Here is a 17964-nt window from a genome sequence, read left to right as displayed (position 1 = left end):
AAATCCACAAGTCATAAAAGGAAGGGCCACGTTTGAAGACCCCTGACCTAGACCAACAGTTGCTTTGGACAGTGAGATGGGCAGCCTGTAAATTTAATAAAACTGGAAGATATGCCCAGCTAGATATTTTTGTAGCCTTGGAGCAATTGAACTCAGGTTTCTGTCCTGAGATAAAAGTCATTTTCCATACAGCTGCATACCCATCATTGGAAGTATGGAGTGTTACCTTTACGTTTTAAGACATTATACAAAAAAGGAGGGATGATACCACCGAAATCCTAAAGCTCTAATCAGTCTTGCTACTTTTTTAGCTGCAGAAACTGTGATGCTTCTGTGGTCATGGTGTCCACGAAGAGTGAGTGTAGATTGTGATGCTACAACTCCACCTCCAGAGGTTTTCAAGAAAAGGGTGTGTGTGTTTGTGCCTTTTTAATTGAAATATGTATAGTTAGCAAGCCAAAAAATTTACACATATGAGCTGCCACTGCTGTGGCTACTGCCTGTAGACGGCCTTGGGCTAGGCTGAAACAGGAAATAAGATTTGTCCCGTGTCTGGGACCAAGCAAGTGTATTCTGAATGCTTAAACATTTAACGTGTGTGTGTGTGTGTGTGTATGTATGTATGTATGTATGTTATCAATTAAAAAGGCATAGCATTCTCATACAACCCTTTTTCATGTGAACGTTGCAGCCTCCCCATGATCATGTGATCAAAATTCAGGCGATTGGCCACTGACATTTATGACGGTTGCAGTGTCCCCCGGGGGTCATGTGATCCCCTTTTGCAACCTTCTGACAAGCAAAGTCAATGGGGAAGCCAGATTCACTTAGCAACGTGCGACTAACTTAACACTTGGAGTGATTCGCTTAACTGTGGCAAGAAAGGTCCTAAAACTCAGTTAACAAATGTCTCACTTAGCAACAGAAAGCTTGGGGCTCAATTGTGGTTGTAAGTCAAGCGCTACCTGTACACTGTGTGCAAGGGATCTTGTCCCCGTCCCATCGGTTCATCTAACCTTAGAATGATGAGTTCCTTATATTTATTTTATTCTTCTCATTTCTGCCTGGATTGAGTCAAAAGGATGCAAATACAGCAGTCATAAAAAGCTGATCAGGAGCTGGGTGCAATAGTATGTTTGAAAACATGGAACGCAGACTTCCAAGTGTGTATTGCAAGCAAAGAATATTCCCTCCTTGGATTGCCTAGGAAGGCTGACAGCTGCATTTTTATATTAAAATCGACTCGGTAGCATGTAGATAGCAGGATATGGAAAAAAGAAAGCTTGATATAAAAGCTCAGAAACACACTCAAGATGTTTGTGGGTTTTTTTTCTCCCCCTAATGCTTCTACTCCCCTTTTGGTGTTTGGTTTTGTGCATGTGTTTCTTTTTAAATTTTATTTGCAGTTCTCCGAGACAAAAACAAAGTCGGAATTTTTTTTTGTTTTTTTGTTTTTTTTTTAAACTTACAAGGCTCAGAAAGTAAAGACAGTGAAATGGTAAGAAAAAGAAAGGGAAAGTTAAGTCAGAAAGAAGAAAAAAGATCAAACCCACCAGCATTCATAGAAAAGACTAACAAATCAGCTTTGCTTTTAGTTCTCAATAGAGATTATGTGTGTGTGTGTGTGTGTGTACGTGTGTATACACACGCACACGTATATATATGTATATATAAATGTGTGTGTGTGTGTGTATGTATGTGTATGTATATATGTATATGTATATACATATATATACATATACATAATCTTCTCTTTAGGGTCATGCAAAAGGATCCCCCTCCCCCAGTCTAAAAATATCCCCAGCAATGTACTGAGTTCCATAATAAACAAGGTGAAGATCAAATGGGAGGCGACCTGGTACATTAATGTTTAATAATGAAACACCTGTTTCAACATGCGGCTTGTAAGTTTTTTTTTTCATATACATGGATGTAGAGACACTTCTCAAGTTAGTCTTCCACAGAAACCATACAAGCATATTATATTATGCCCCCCGCTGTGAAATCTCCCTTTTTGCATGTTTAATCGAATTACCCACCTCCCCGTTTCCAACTCCTCCCCTCGAAAAAAATGCCAAAAAAAACGTTTAAACGCAAGGGGTGCAAAGGCAAAACAGCTGGAAACAACTGGCTCTAAACATTGTCTTCTCCCTGGTATCTACTGGACAATCCTGTCTTGGAAGCACTTCCTCCCCATGTGCGTGCAGGGGGTTGATGGGACCACAGCCCCACTGGAGCTGTGGGTGTTGGCCTGGGTGTCTTGTGTATGGAGGAAAAAAAAGATATTTGACCTAAATCCCAGCAAGCAGCCTGCTTCCTGTTCTTCAGCATGCTCTTCCCTGCTCAGGGGACACCACTGTTGGGGAGGGCAACAATAGGTGGCCCCCTTTTAAGCCTCATCTAGAAAGAGGAGCAAGATTTAAGTCTTGCACTCCTGTGCTCCACTGAATGCCACTCCAGCCATTGTGGTGGTGCAGTGCAATACTCAGTCTCAGGACTGGGCAGTTGTTAAGAGATTGAATCTCTTGATATAAAGTGCTTTCAACGCTATTATCAGTGCTGGTGGGACATTCCCGCCTGCTCACATTTCCCTCCCCCCCCTCCCTCCCCTGTTCCATCGTTCTCTCTTGGTCCAATTATCTTTTTACATTCATTAGCCATGCACAATACTGCATTGAGACGATGGGGATGGTCTACAAGGAGAACCTGGACTGAGGCTGCCCCTGCATGCTATGAGACGTCTCCATGCTAGAAGGCCTCCCAACTGCTAGGTTTGCACAATCACCCAAGTGTGCTTCCTTCCTCTTCTCAAGTTGCTCGTGCTTAATGGCGGAATGAGTCAGTGGCCTCACGCTTGCCTCAAATATTCAAGACCGCGTCAGACATTGATAGAGGCTTTCCTTTCCCACTGTCAGCCGCAAGGAGCAACCTTGGTTATGGTAACCAGCAAGGAACCTAGGAGTCTTAAGCAGGAGCAGTTCTAGATGGAAGGAACAACTAAAGTGCAAAGACAGGTGAGATCTGCCTGAACATAGTCTAAACCACTGAACTACAGTCTAGCCATAAGGCACAAAATAATACTTGCCCAAACGCTTCCCCCGTTTTCAAGTGAGAGTCACTTAAAACCTGTCACGTCCACCCCGGTGCAGCATCTCCATGGAATTAAGACGCTTGTTGTCAACCCAAAGAGGAACTGAGTCTTCTATTTCAATAGTTCATCGTGAGTTCTAGTTGCTAAAACCTTTACTTTCAACCATATGGATTGCTCTTGAGATGTTCAGGGATGTGAATTTGCATAGGAATGTCTAAAAAACAGGTATGCAATTCAATACTCTTTGTTTTCTTCTTATTGGTCCTGTCCACCACGCTGTGAAATAATCGCTGGGCCCTAGAGCTTCTCCTGTTGTGTCTCTGGGATGTGGATTACCCTGCTTGTAGGCAGCCAATACACAACTTACACTGAAATTTGTATTATCATTTTTGCATACCAGCCATAGTAGGATGACAAGACAAGCAAGCCATCACAGAAGTCATACTAGACAGCAGTATCATTGTGGGGCAAAGAACTGGGGCACCATAGTAGCAAAATTAGATGGGACACCACAGAAATGACACCAGAAGCAACTCCCTTAGAACATGCACAGGGAATAGCAATAATCATGCCACTTGTTAAGGAGACTACATCACACCATCCCAGCTCAGCTGATCCCTTAGTCCATTGTCTGAGATTTCAGCTTTGGTTTCTGATGGCAACTATCGCTCTCCAGAAAAACAAACCCTTTTTCTCAAAAACACTGCCCGATAGGTTCTAATTTATGACCAAATCCATAACTCTTTCTGGGAGGTAGTTTGGCAGCTCTAGTACCTTCCAAATCTCAACTGAAGTCATAGTTACAACGGCACATTAAGTCATCGGTGTGCTCATAGTCTTAATATATTTGCAGTCTATTTTGACTATTCTTCTTGCCAAGTACATGCAATCAATCTAGCTTCAAGACACTGAATCCCCGAAGCATCAGATCATGCAAAATTGTGTTTCTTGTACTGGGAGCCAATTGGAATACAGACAATGACTCTTAAAAAAAAGATTCAGACAAGTTTCTCCCACAAAGCACAAAGCGATATAAGCAATGAAACCCATCAGTTTCATATATGAGACTGCCAAAAATATCAGACTCCAGTTAAAAGTAGTACACTCGTAGTAGGATAAAAGCAAGGCAAGATAGGCAGGCACAAAGTAGGTTTAATCTGAAGTATGTGGTAATGAAGGGTGGTTAGGAATAGCTTCCTTAGAATTAACAATATTCCTGCCATTCGCTGCTGGCACAACTGTTCAGCAAGAGTTCTAGATCTTTTGCCAGCCATCATAACAGACAAATTGGGGGTCAGGCAAGCACACCATGCCCACCAGGACATTTGCAACTGGTCACGTGCAAAAGACTTAATTTTTGCACAAGCTCTACAGTCACTTGGCCTTCTCATCTGATTTTAGCAATTTGGTGGCTTGTCTAAGATGACGCTGGTTGCAGACTGAATAATGAAAGTGTAATTGGCAATTAGGAGAAAAGCTACAGTACTTGGTGTAATTTTGTGACTAAATGCGACTTGTCTTCTTTTTTATTCCCACCTTAACAGCAGTGGTCATGCCCCTCTCTCTTTAAAACATGTTCTTCTGCTGTTACGAACTTTAGTTACCACAGGTTGAAGTGGTGGTGGTGTCAGGGCAAAATCAGGAGCTGCAAAGACACCGGCTGCTCCTTTGACTTCATTTATCAATGGTTTATAGCTTGGACAAGAGCCAAGCATTGTTAAACTTTGCAGAATTAAAATGTTGGCCAGACTGGTGAGAAATTTGCATATATACCAGATTACATACAAGATGTGATGAGGTTTTTTTATATATACAAACACTGGAATCGACAATACTAAAACTTGGGTCCAATCATCAATTCGAATTTTTTTTTGTTTGTTCTCCAGCAGCATCAATTCTGAAAACCTCCCAGTTTAACTGATTTTTTTTTTGAAGACTACTACAACCTGACTCACGAGACTCCCTTTTCATTTTTTTTTGAAGGCTTAAGTTGTAATATACATAATTATATTACGTATAATTTTGCTTTCACATAATTCATATAATTGCACTTTCACTCGTAGCCAGAAAATGGGGGAGGGGGAAAAATGTTTGGAACGAACGTATGGGTGGATGGGAAGGAACAGAGGAATTCGTGTGTGCGTTGTCTGTGGCCTGGGAGAACCTTGACACCTGAAGGTCAAATGAGAAAAGCCTTCTGAACTGAGCAGTTTCCCAAAACAAACACTGCACTGGATTGGTGGACATGGGACAGCGGATGGCCCGGGAAGGGAAAGGAGTATTTTTAACTATGCAGGTTTTTGCACTAAAAGTCAGAACTAGGCTTTCCTTTCTAGTGTGCCCATATGGATCATCTACCAGTAAAGTTTTACTTTTGGTAATGTTCCAGGAGAGGGTGTTGTGTTGTTTTGTTTTTTGCTGCATATGCCATTGGGACGGTTGACAGCTCAATTCTTTAAACTGGTAGGATACATCAGTGATCTATCCTATTGATCTGTCTCCCTATTCTGAATAGCAGAGCAAGGCTTCCTTTACCTGTTGTCTTCCAGCTGACTTAGATTGCAACTCATAGGATTCTCGGGCAGACAGCTGTTTGGAGGTGTTTGCTGGGGAGTTGGGAATTTGTAGTAATATGAATGATGTCTTTAAGATTCAGAAAAGGTTGTGTTTGACTTTGATGGGGTTTTACCCAAGGTTTTAACACAACTCTGCTGCCCTCTGCTGTGCACATCACAAGTTTTAGAAAGCAAGGGGTAGCTTCCATGAGACCAACACAGGTTTCTGAATTTTGCATGGCAGTTTGAGAAATGCGCACTAAAATGCAGCAATAAGGATAGAGTCTTCACAAATCTTATTGTAATCCCCCAAGTTTGTTTGTTTGTTTTTAAAAAAATATTGCTCATGCATAGGAGCTTAGACTTCTAAGTATTACCAACCTTACATAATTGATTTTCTACCTGTGGCGGCACACAGGCTTTATAAACCCCCAGCAGTGTTGTATTATTTAAATTACTGTTTAAATCACACAATGTTATTTTTGAAATAGTTTTTGTAAAGTATTTTACCAAAAGTTTAAATTTAATCATCACAATTCATCAGTGGGTCAACAATAGAAAGGGTTTATAATTCGTTTTGATTAAAACAAAAGTTATTGTCTGTTTCAACTAGTACAGCTGAGGTGAACAAAACTCTAATTTCTGCAGAGTATAAGTAATTCTATTGGTCATCTGACTAATTATTACTTGATTTTGGCCATTTATTTAGTTCAGCTTCCCTAGAAATATGACTGTTATCTCTGCCAGTATGGCAGGTAGCATTATAGCCACAATATCTGAGGTGTTTATAGAAATGATTTTATGAGTGACATTCAGTAATTTTATTCATTTTATTTTACAACCTGGTATAGTTCTGTGGTTTTATTTCAGTTAAATTTTAATTGTGAAAAATGACTTGTTTATTCTTGACCCGAATCCCAGTGAAATACCTTATTCACTGAGAAGGCACATAACTACATCAATCGTTTTAGTGGCTAGTTGTACTGCAAATACTGAGAACCAGAAGGTTAGAGGAAAGGATACCAAAATTTTCAGGCATATCTTGGAAGATAAATAGGTTTTTTTAAGAAATATTTAGTTGCTGAAATCCTTGTCCCTTTCAACAAATCTAGTTAATAAAACTTTGTATGACTTGTGCCTAGAAAAACAGTTACTTTCAATTTAAAGAGCGGAGTGCCACTTACTCCTCCTTTATATCTAAGGGAAAATATATTTAAAATCATGCAAAAAAAGTCTAGGTGAAAAATCGCGAGCTTATTCCGGGAAAGATGACAAAACAGACTTTAGATTAAAAAAAAAGAGAGAAATGCATTTGAACTTGGTTACATTCGCCCATCTCTATCACTACAGACTATGTGAGTTCTGAAAACAACACTGGGATTGAAATTTTGTATTATTTACATCAGACTGAAATGCTGAATTAATTGTAGTCGCATCAAATCATAAAGTAATGGATACTTGAGGAAGTCAAAAGCGGTGATGCATTTTGACTGAGACACTGCAAAAACAAACGATTTTAAACTAATTAAAAAAAATCTCTTTGGGGATTTTCAGCCCCTAAATTAAATTTCCTGTGTTATGCAAAATAGCACTTCCACCTTTTGTTCCAAAAGTAGCAACGTCTTCCCATTTATTTTTAGCTCAAATCACCTACAGTGGACCTTCCCTGTGCAACCCCAGCTTTCAAGTCTTGATCTGCAATCAGAAGTTCCACTGAAGGCAAAAACTGTAATTTATGGAAAGGGGAAAACTCTTTTGAGACCTAGGTATATTTATTTTTGTCTCATCTGAACGGTGAAAGGGAGGCCGTGCAGTCTAGTGGCTAACACGCTTTCCATTCCTGAAAGACCTCATGTGGCCCTTGTTAGCCAGTCCTATTTTAAGACAGTAAACTAATATTTGTTATGCAGTTTTAGATAAGATCCCTTTATAAAAATTTGAAGACCTGGCTTAATCCACAAAGACTATCTCTGGAATTAAAAAAAAAGTTAGAAACAATTGGATTTTCTGCATGCATGTTTTCTGAGTACTGTTTGAATATATGAAAGCTAACTAAATCCCGCTAGGTCAGGGGAATCCATGTTAATGAAAGACATGGGAACATCCACCACTGATAACGTAAAGCCCACAGAAGGGCAGAGGTGACATAAGAGCACCACCCAGAAAAGACTTTCTTAGCTTCTAAACCATACAGGAAGTATTCTTCTCAGCCTCTCTTTGGGCAAGTATTTCAGATATATCTAACTAGCCAAAGGTTGAAGAAGTTTGCAACATGGGATCTGCCTTCCTCCCTGTGACGTCCTATCATCCCTGGAGCCACGCACACCTAAAATTTGCCATTTAATTGAACGACAGGACAACTGGAAACAAGCTATGAAACAGGAGTGTCAACAAGAAGTCCAGCTGACTGTGACCAAACAACCTTCAAGCTTTAAATGGGTAAGGAAAATAGGATTTTGAAAGACCCAGATCTATGGCCCAGCTCTAAGTGTGGAGTTCTTGACCTCAACCCACTTGGTTTTTCGTTTAACGGATGCTGCACAACCCACGCTAACCTTCACATACCCACTCAGAAGCAAAGCCCACTGAAGTCCACTTCTGCACAGGACGGTCACTTTTCTGTCTCCCCGTCTTTAGAGAGAGACCTATAAAAATCCCTTCAAAGCAACCATCTAATTAAACTTTGCCTTGAAATCTTCCCCTGGCAGGAATCAATAGTGTGAATTCCCACTTGTCAAAATATAGGTTTATGCCCTGCTCATTGTAGCAAGGTATTTCAGCCCCCATTGCACCCCAAATCTATTCCTCTAATCATAGTCCATCAGGAACTACTCATCTGCCCTATTCACCACGACATGCTAGGAAACCAGTTGAAGCTATGGGATGCTGAGCAAGACACTGGCGAGGAGGAAGGTGTCTCCTGCGTGAATATTTAAACATAGGGGTTGGGGAAGGAGCCCATTAGAAGAAAACAGAGCTTTCTTATTAATACATTCTGGCAAATGCCACACTCTTAACATCTGTTACGGCCAATATGAGCCTCCTGGCATGGAGATGCAGCGAGCAGAAGACAATGCTGGACACCTTCCATTGCGATCTGGTGCAGCTGAAGCTGGCACTAGCCAACTGTTCCAACTAACCAGTGAAAGACACCCCCCCACAACCTTCCATCGCCTTCTGTTAGAACTTGGTCCATGGGAGAATTGCCCCCTTTGGTTTTGCTTGTTTGGGGCCACCCGTTGAGTCAGCTCCTGAATCTAGAGCTCCCTGAAAAGCAATTTTCTCAAAGTTTGTGGTCACTCAGCTCTCTTTGCAGGTAAATTCTCAGAGGAGAGAGAGAGAGAGAGAGAGAGAATGGAGATGAATGAATGGGCTATGCACCTTTATGTTGACAACCTCTCTTTCTTCTACGCTGTTAAGAACTTCAAGCACCCCCCTCCCAAAAATAGTCACTTTCTATTCCTTTCATTTTTTTTAAGTCAACACACTCTATGGACGATCAAGAGGAATGAGAAAAGGGGAGTGGGGAGGCTGAGCATTTACAGAGTGTAATAAAGCATCCCTTCCTCATTCTGCTGGACAGAAAGTAAGCTTTCTAGCACTGGATAAGGCTGAGATTTAGTACCGTTGACTCTTTCCTCGCTAGCTCTTCGAAGCGACAACTTCCCAGCCAGTCCCACTAAGCAAGGGCAATTCCCACCCTAATAATCAACCATGGTAGGGGCACAAGTACAACTCCAGTGTTAGTAGCCCTTGTTGAGAGAGCAGGATCAAGATGCTAGTAAAATGTAAGTGCTAATGAGAATGCAGATATCCAAACGTCTGCAGCGAGGCCTATATGTAACTCCAAGGCCTGTCTGTCTGTCATCTACAGACCTATCAGGATGGGTGCAGTCATGAGCCTACCAGAAAATCATTGGCAGTGGTGTTAGCCTGGGCGGAGCCCCAAAAGCAAAACCCCTCCGCTACCAATAGGATCCCCCCCCCTCTATTCAAAGGAAACAAACAAATCAAATGAAGAGGCTGAGTAATTAGCATCATCGTAATCCACAACTACAGCTAGAGGAGAAAGGAAATGAACGGGCCCAAGGTGGGTTGAGGGTGGTCTTCTTCAAAACAAAATGGTAGCACTGATCACAAACTTCCAAGCGCGAACACAATCACCAGAGGAAAAAGGCCCATACTTTTGGCAGAGAATGCAAATACTATAAAAGGGGGCTCTGTGTTTGGCTTTGTGTATGTGTTTGTGTGCATGCACGCACACAAACACACGCACATATATGTATATATATATATTTACAATAGATCCTGGATTTAACAGACTAATGGGGGAAGGGATGTCCATCACATCTAAAAAATTGTAAAATGCAGTATTTTTAAATACATGTGTAAAATGGCAAATGTGTATTTTACACCTGTGTCAAAATGGCCAAGGAGCAGATGCAAAAAAAGTGCACAGACAAGATTTTGTCCACTGCATCTGAAGCCCGCTGAACCAAGGTCTGGTAAATTAAGTGTGTTTGTGTGTATATATGTGTGTATTCACTAAACAAATAAACACTGTTCAACACTGGGATGGATAAGGGAGGAGAGGGGACCTTTGTTTGTTTTTTTTGTTTTTTGAAGTTGAGACATTTTTCACTGCAACATCTGGTCACCTGAACAGCTGCACACCAAAAGGAAAAAGAAAAAAGAAAAAGAAAAATGAAATTGGTAGGTATGGTGAGTGCATTATAGTCAGGCTGCAAGTCAGACAGCTGGATGGATTTGGCTGGGTTTGCTTCTTCTTTTTTAAATAATCAAGTCTACTTGGATTTTTGTTTTTCTTATGTGTTTCTCTGTCTCTCTCTCTCTCTCTCTTTGCAAACACAGGCACTGGAAATGAAAGAGGGGAAGGAGAGGGAACTGGGGGGGGGGACACGAGCATGCGGGCGCGTGCTTGTCACTGCTGCTCCCGGCTAGTGGCTCAGCTGAAATCACCATCTCCTTCGGGATGAAATCAAAACAGCCAGCATAAGTTCTGAAAGACAAACAGAAATGGAGACATCGTGAGGAACAACTCGAGAACCCCACAAGGGGGATCTAGGACAACTCGCCACTTCCAACTTGCCATGGCCAACTCTCTGTGGGACAGCTCACCGCAGGACAAGAGTTACATCAATATGAATTCAAAATGAATTGCTGAATTGCCCCACAGTGAGTTGGCCAAGGCAACTGCCCACGAGGCAGGCAAGCATGTTTGATGCAGAGATCTGGCCTCTGGTTTTCATAATCCTGAGGCTGTTATGCATAACTCAGTTTCAGCTCTGAGCCTGGACATTAGTGGCATGGTAGACACATCTAACCATTTCCTGATTGTGATCAAACTCAAAAGAAACCTCTTTTAACTGTAAAAGCTGGATTACCTTAACACTCAATACAGGAAGTCCTTGACTTAACAACCATGTCAACACTGCTAATATTGGATGTTTTTGCTTTGTCAACAGATGGAGATACAACCATTTTCTTCTTATGTTTTACTCTTAGAGTTAGATGATGCTGGGGGGGGGGAGGAATGTGCATGAGGGTTTAGCTAGACATTACAATACTGGACTTAGTGTGAGAACCAAGGTTATTGAAATAAGAGATGATAAGAATTGGGGCTGGAGAACTGGAGGGAAGCCTGCAATTCAAACTAATTGGAGAATGTGATTTATGACTGTTAACTGGAGGAGTGAATTGTGCTTTGATACTATGTGCTCGGGGTGGGGTGGGAAATCAGTTTTTGGCTTCGATTATGTTAGTGCCGATGCTATGTTACTCCAATAAAGATTCTTTAAGGTAAACAATGCCTCGAAGTTCTTTGAAGAGTTTCATTAGTCAGAACCATAACACATTCATTTAATGACCAGCCCTCACACTTAAAATCTTCACAGCATCCACATGACCATGGGACCAAAATTTGGGCACTTGGCAACTGGTATGTATTTATGTTGCTGCAATGTCCTGGGTTCACAATTTGTGACCTTCCCAGCCGGCCTCCAACAAACGAACTCTATAGGGGAAGCCGACTTCGCTTAAGGGCCGCATCATTCACTAACTACTACAGGGATTCACATAAAAAATCGTGGTTTTTTTTTAAAAAAAGGTCGTAAATTTGGCCATGATTCACTTGACAACCAGTTTGCTGAGCAATGGAAATTCTAATCTCAATTGTGGTCTTCAGTTGAGAAGTACCTGTAACTGATTACCGTGTTTCCCCCCAAATAAGACCGGGTCTTATATCAATTTTTGCTCCAAAACACGCTCATTTTCCAGTTAGGTCTTATTTTCAGGGAAATACGGTACTAAATGCCTCTGGCTGGCTGGCAATCTTAATTGGGGCTTATTTTTGGGGTGGAACTTATATTATGAGCATCCTGAAAAAACCCGCTAGGGCTTAATTTTCCAGTTAGGTCTTATTTTGGGGGGAAACACAGTAGAAGTGATGTTTCCACTCTTTCAGCAGCATAGGGACACTGCTGGCTGGCAATGTTAGAAGAAACCCCCCCCTTCTCCTTTTCCAGAACTGTGAGTTCTTTTCCAGAAGGTTGCCAGAGCTTAAAAGTCTGCTTCAAAACCAAATAACGATGCAACGCTCCTTTATTTTATTACTCTGGCAGCGTCATTTAAGTAGAGTGATTACACATATATAGTCTTGAAAACCGGTCATGCGCTATTAGTTGATTCAATGAATTGGGGGGGAAAAACCCACAAAAAACAAGAGGGAGCTGCTGGCTCACCAGAAGCGAAGACAGAATGTTCATCCACGTTCAGTCTTGGAGTTTGTGAGTTAATTTTGGGGTAAAAATGGAACATCTGCATACCTGTGTATAAAAACCCAGCCGCCAGAAGGCCAAAAAAGCAGAAAAACTGCTCCCGACTGGGTCTTGCACGGATGCATTCTCAAACCCAACACAAGCAAGTTCTCCAAATCAACCAACCCAAACACATCCGTTGATCTTTCCTGGAAATGGAAGTTAGTCACCCCTGTTTGTCATCTTTGTACCTTCACTGGAGTGGGGCCACCGGAGCTCCCGAGCAGTGGAAGTGGACATTCTGCCACTTGCCATCCCGGCGGTGCCAGACACGGGTCTCTTCGGACTGGCAAGTACGAGGACGGCCCTGCCCATCGATGTACTGTGTCAGGCGGATGTAGGCAATGCAGGCAGCATCTTCCCCAATGACATGTACGTGAGGGTTCAGGATAGTTGTGTGAATGGGCTTGTTGTTCTTAGATAACACTAGAAGGGCACAAACAGGCCGCTGGTTAGGGAACTGTACAGCAGGAGAAGCAAGGAAATGGCAAGTTATTTGTGGCTCTTTTTCTTTCAGGGGAAAAAAACAACGCAAGTTGGTCTAGTGATTAAGGCATCAAGCTAGAAACTAGGAGACTGTGAGTTCTAGTCCTGCCTTAAGCGTGAAAGCTGGCTGGGTGACTTCCCCCCCCCGCCTCTCTCTCCAACCCACTACAAAATAATGAATAGAATAGAATAGAATAGAATAGAATAGAATAGAATAGAATAGAATAGAATAGAATAGAATATGGAGTGGAGTGGAGTAGAGTAGAGTAGAGTAGAGTAGAGTAGAGTAGAGTAGAGTAGAGTAGAGTAGAGTAGAGTAGAGTAGAGTAGAGTAGAATAGAATAGAATAGAATAGAATAGAATAGAATTGCAAATAGAATAGAATAGAATAGAATAGCAAATAGAATAGAATAGAATTGCAAATAGAATAGAATAGAATAGAATAGAATAGAATTGCAAATAGAATAGAATAGAATAGAATAGAATAGAATAGAATAGAATAGAATAGAATAGAATAGAATTGCAAATAGAATAGAATAGAATAGAATAGAATTGCAAATAGAATAGAATAGAATAGAATAGAATAGAATAGAATAGAATAGAATAGAATAGAATAGAATAGAATAGAATATGGAATGGGGAATAGAATAGAATAGAATAGAATAGAATAGAATAGAATAGAATAGAATAGAATAGAATAGAATAGAATAGAATATGGAATGGGGAATAGAACAGAATAGGGAATAGAATAGAATAGAATAGAATAGAATAGAATAGAATAGAATAGAATAGAATAGAATAGAATAGAATAGAATAGAATAGAATAGAATAGAATAGAAAAGAAAAGAATAGAACCTTGGAGATCTTCTAGTCGAGGGATAGGCAACCTTGGCTCTTTTATGACTCGTGGACTTCAACTCCCAGAATTCCTGAGCCAGCATAGCTGGCTCAGGAATTCTGGGAGTTGAAGTCCACGAGTCATAAAAGAGCCAAGGTTGCCTATCCCTGTTCTAGTCCAACCTCCTGCTCAGGCAGGCAACTCTAGTCTATACCATTTCAGACAAATGGTTGTCTAGTCTCTTCTTAAAAATTTCCAGTGTTGTGAGGAAAATTTATTGTGAGGAAAATAGGAAGGAGTATTAGTATATTTACTGCCTTTGGATATTTATAAAAAGGAATAAAGATGGGATAAAAATAGCTGATTTGATTGGATTTAATCAGGTTTTGCTGGCTGATGTGGATTGACTGGATTTCTTTGACTTAATTAGGCACTAGTGATTTGGATTTTGCTTGGCTTGAAGTGAAGGAAGGAAGAGCAGGAAAATGTTTGCATCAACGGCTAGTTGTTGACTTTTTACTTATGGATAAAAAAAACATTATATCTCCTATAATGCTGCAAAGTCTTGTTATCCAGCATCAACGGTTCAGCAGAAGCTCCATAGCAAGATTTTAGATGGATTGATCTCGCTGCTTATTTGTGTTTATCTATTTTGGTTCTTTTCTTCTCCTTTCTTTTTTGCTTTTATTTCTGTTTTATTTGCTGGCTACAGGCTGTCCTAGATAAAATTGAACTGGTAGGGCAGGCAGAATCTAATTTGGACAGCTGGTCTAAGGGAGGAGACCAAAGAAGACAAATCTTCATTGATAAAAGGAAGGACCAGAAGAGGGAATGTCAACACTTTTCTCTCATAGCTTGTTTGGTCCAGTTCAGTGTTTTTGCAAGGAAATTTGGGCACCCTTTTGCTCTTTAAAGTTGAACACAAATTTTGGTGGGGAGACTGTGTTTATTATGGGACGGAGAGCGTATCGTGAGCTTCCACCGGGCTCAACCATCAAGGCTCTTGTTTCGCTTCGGAATCTGTTCAGAAGCAAAAAAAAAAAAAAAAGGGAGGTAGAAATTTGGAGCCCATGCACGTCAGGGATGTTTAGGGGCCACAACACTGGATTGCTCGCTTTTCTATTAGACAATGCTGCACTCACAGTTTTCAAAGTAAAATCTGTGGAAGTCCATCCCTTCAACGAGATTGCCCAGCGCTTCAGGCTCAAACGAAGTTAGGCCTGGATCACATATTTTTCTAGGGAGAAAGAGAATGTGATAAGTTAGATTAATAAGAGGGTTTTCATTTTTTCCCGCTCTTTTGGAAGGGCAAATAATGTTTAAGCTTCTTAGATTTTTAGCATCTAACTTTTCAGAACTTTTGCACAGTGTCTGAATGAGTTCCACACAAGAACAAGTCTAGATACTCACAGGATTATATTGCTCCCCTTTTCTACCCAAACATAAACAAATGGTCCAAGGCTAATGAGAAATTAGCTAATGAATGTGTACCACAAAACTATATCAAGTAAAAGAGACGTGGCTGAACTGTTAAATAACCAGAGAATTATAACAGCAGAAAGCTGGAAGGGGACATTTCAATCTGAACCTTTGAAGTTGAGCCCTCTTAAATCTGACCCATAGACAAAATTTGAAATTTTAACAAATCCAATTTGCTAGCAGGCCAGACAGAGAAAAATGCAAATGAACTGACACACTGAAACTCTGATGCATAAAGCATCAACGGAGAACTTTTACAAGCATAAAATTGCTGCCTTCTAGGTAGAATCAAAGTCAATGGGAAGTGGCAATTATAACAGACGTCAAAGAATGTAGTTATGTGAGCAATTTTGGGCACACACACACACACACACACACACCCCAAAATTGCATGTAACAGTTTGCTGTGCAAACTGCATTGGGTGCTGGTTTGCTTCCAAATCCAATTCAAGGTGTTGGTGGTGTAATTTAAACCCTTTTGATGCCTTGGGGCCAGGTTACCTACAGAAAGGCCCTCTACCCATTATATCAGCCCGTCTCACCCGCTCAGGCAGGGAGGGAGGTTACAGCCATTAAGATACTTGCATATAAAAACACAGTATTGTTTTAAAATAAGGAAGCATAACTAAGGAAGCGTTCTCTGTGGGTGCACCGGATTTATGGAACCATCTTCCGGTTGAGCTCCGGATGGCACCCGATCTCCGCTCCTTCCGGCGCGACCTTAAAACCCATCTCTTTAAACAAGCGGGCCTGGCCTGATGGGACGGGGTGGGATTTTTATTAATAACTTCAATTTTAAATTTGTATTATTTATGGGCATTGTTTAATCATGTTTTAATAATTTTAATTTTAATTTTTGTATCTAACTTTTATGTATTGCCCTGTTCACCGCCCTGAGTCTCTTGAGAGAAGGGCGGTATATAAATTAAATAAATAAATAAATAAATAAACTATTGAAATGAAAAGTTTGCCTACTGTCCTATAGTCTGGAATTGACTTATTAAAGGTATGGCCCTATTATGGACATAGTAAATAGCTCAGCAACAAATTTAATTCTATTGATGGAGGGCACTGCTTACGGTACATCAATAAACAGCAATACATATAAAACTGCATATAAAATAGTGAGTTGCAAGATCAGGACCCCTTGTAAGATCTCACACTCAGCCTACTCACGCATAGGCCTCAAAATCGCCATTATTCACAGCCTCTATCAGCTGCTCCGTGATCTTGATTATTTCCTGTTTGCGGGCTAGGTAAAAAAAGAATCAGAGAAAACAGATGGGGAAATTAGGCAAATATGATCCAGAGTGAATACCTTTCATGTCAAGCAGAAAGCAGAAAAACACTGCCTTGCCACACTTCATTCCTACTATTCTTTAGCATCTTAAAGGCAATGTTATTATATTTAGGCCTCAAAAATCTGAACCATCACTCAAAGGCAGCAAAGGGGAAGAAAACATAATAGGTCTTTGCTGCCATTTAGTGACTGTCTGCAGTCCTGATCTAACCAAGAATAGTGTTGGGGTTAAACCAGAGAGAACTCAATTCAGAACTCTGGTTGACCATGAAGTTCTTTAAGAAACAGTGGACCAATTGTTTGGAGACCAGCCTACTGCAAGTGATAGTTATGAGAGTTAAACTAAGATAGCATATGATGAGCTTCTTGGAGAAAAGGTGGATTGCTATTAATAAGTCTCATATTACTAGTAGTATGGATATGGTTCTTCAGAATTGGATGCCACATTAAAAGAACATGGAAAAGACTACCCATGGGTCTAATAGACACTGACTCCCTCCAAAATCAGGTGCACAGATATTTCCACCATATACAGGTATGTACATCCTAAACTAGCTTTCTACCATAGAAAAGAAGTAAATCCTAACCTTATGGACCAAAGTGAGCAGAACTGATTTTAGTGCAATCATACAACTTAGGGGACCATAATCTATTGTCAGCTTCCATCACATTACAAGATTCCACCCTTGCCTCAAAGATCAAGGCATTCCTTGAAATCTATTGTCCACTTACAATGATGTGGATTGAATCCCTACATATCTCTGAAACCAATACACACAGAGAGATGCAGGAAGTTACAATGTATAGAACTAATTCAATTAAAGCAAGTGCTATGAATAAACAAAGACTCTAGTGGCAGAAATGGTGTCACCTGTCTTTGTCTTGCCAGTTTTCAGGTGTGGCTCAGTATGAACAGAGACAGAGTCCAGGTACTTGCCTTTAAAGCTTTACGTGTTTATTCAGCGGAATAAAGACAGTCCCCTCTGAAGAAGAGGGAACCCCGAGTACATTTTGATAACTCATATTTATATGTTTGCCAGTGCATTGTTTACTACATCACCCAGAAGCACTGGCACTCCCCACCCAGACAAGCTGGCACACTCTAGATAATAATAATAATAACAACAGCAACAACAACAATAATAAAGTTGGAAGGGACCTTGGAGGTCTTCTAATCTAGTCCAACCCCCTGCTCAGGCAGGAAACCCTGTACCATTTCAGACAACTGACTGTTCAGTCTCTTCTTAAAAACTTCCAGTCTTGGAGCATTCACAACTTCTGGAGGCAAATTGTTCCACTGATTAATTGTTCTGTCAGAAAATTTCTCTTTATTTCTAGCTTGCTTCTCTCCCTAATTAGTTTCCATTAATTAGTTTCCT

The 17964-nt window shown here is 40.7% G+C and overlaps 1 protein-coding gene across 3 annotated transcripts in view; it reads right to left on the bottom strand.

Moving 5' to 3' along the window:
• Window positions 1-4078: 4078 nt before the first annotated feature.
• CAMK2B (calcium/calmodulin dependent protein kinase II beta) overlaps window positions 4079-17964 on the bottom strand; it is a 172744-nt gene continuing 158858 nt past the window's right edge. For all 3 annotated transcript variants that reach the window (XM_083368369.1, XM_083368367.1, XM_083368368.1), the window contains 4 exons: window positions 16462-16537; window positions 14949-15043; window positions 12674-12908; window positions 4079-10666 (listed from right to left, as the gene is read on the bottom strand). In XM_083368369.1, the coding sequence (XP_083224495.1) occupies window positions 12676-12908; window positions 14949-15043; window positions 16462-16537 (404 nt within the window). In that variant the 3' untranslated portion in view covers window positions 4079-10666; window positions 12674-12675. The remainder of the gene's footprint in view (window positions 10667-12673; window positions 12909-14948; window positions 15044-16461; window positions 16538-17964) is intronic.

Source organism: Vipera ursinii (genome assembly GCF_947247035.1).
Source record: "Vipera ursinii genome assembly, chromosome: 8".
NCBI classification, from domain to species: domain Eukaryota; kingdom Metazoa; phylum Chordata; class Lepidosauria; order Squamata; family Viperidae; genus Vipera; species Vipera ursinii.
This window is presented reverse-complemented; position numbering and strand designations above follow the sequence as displayed.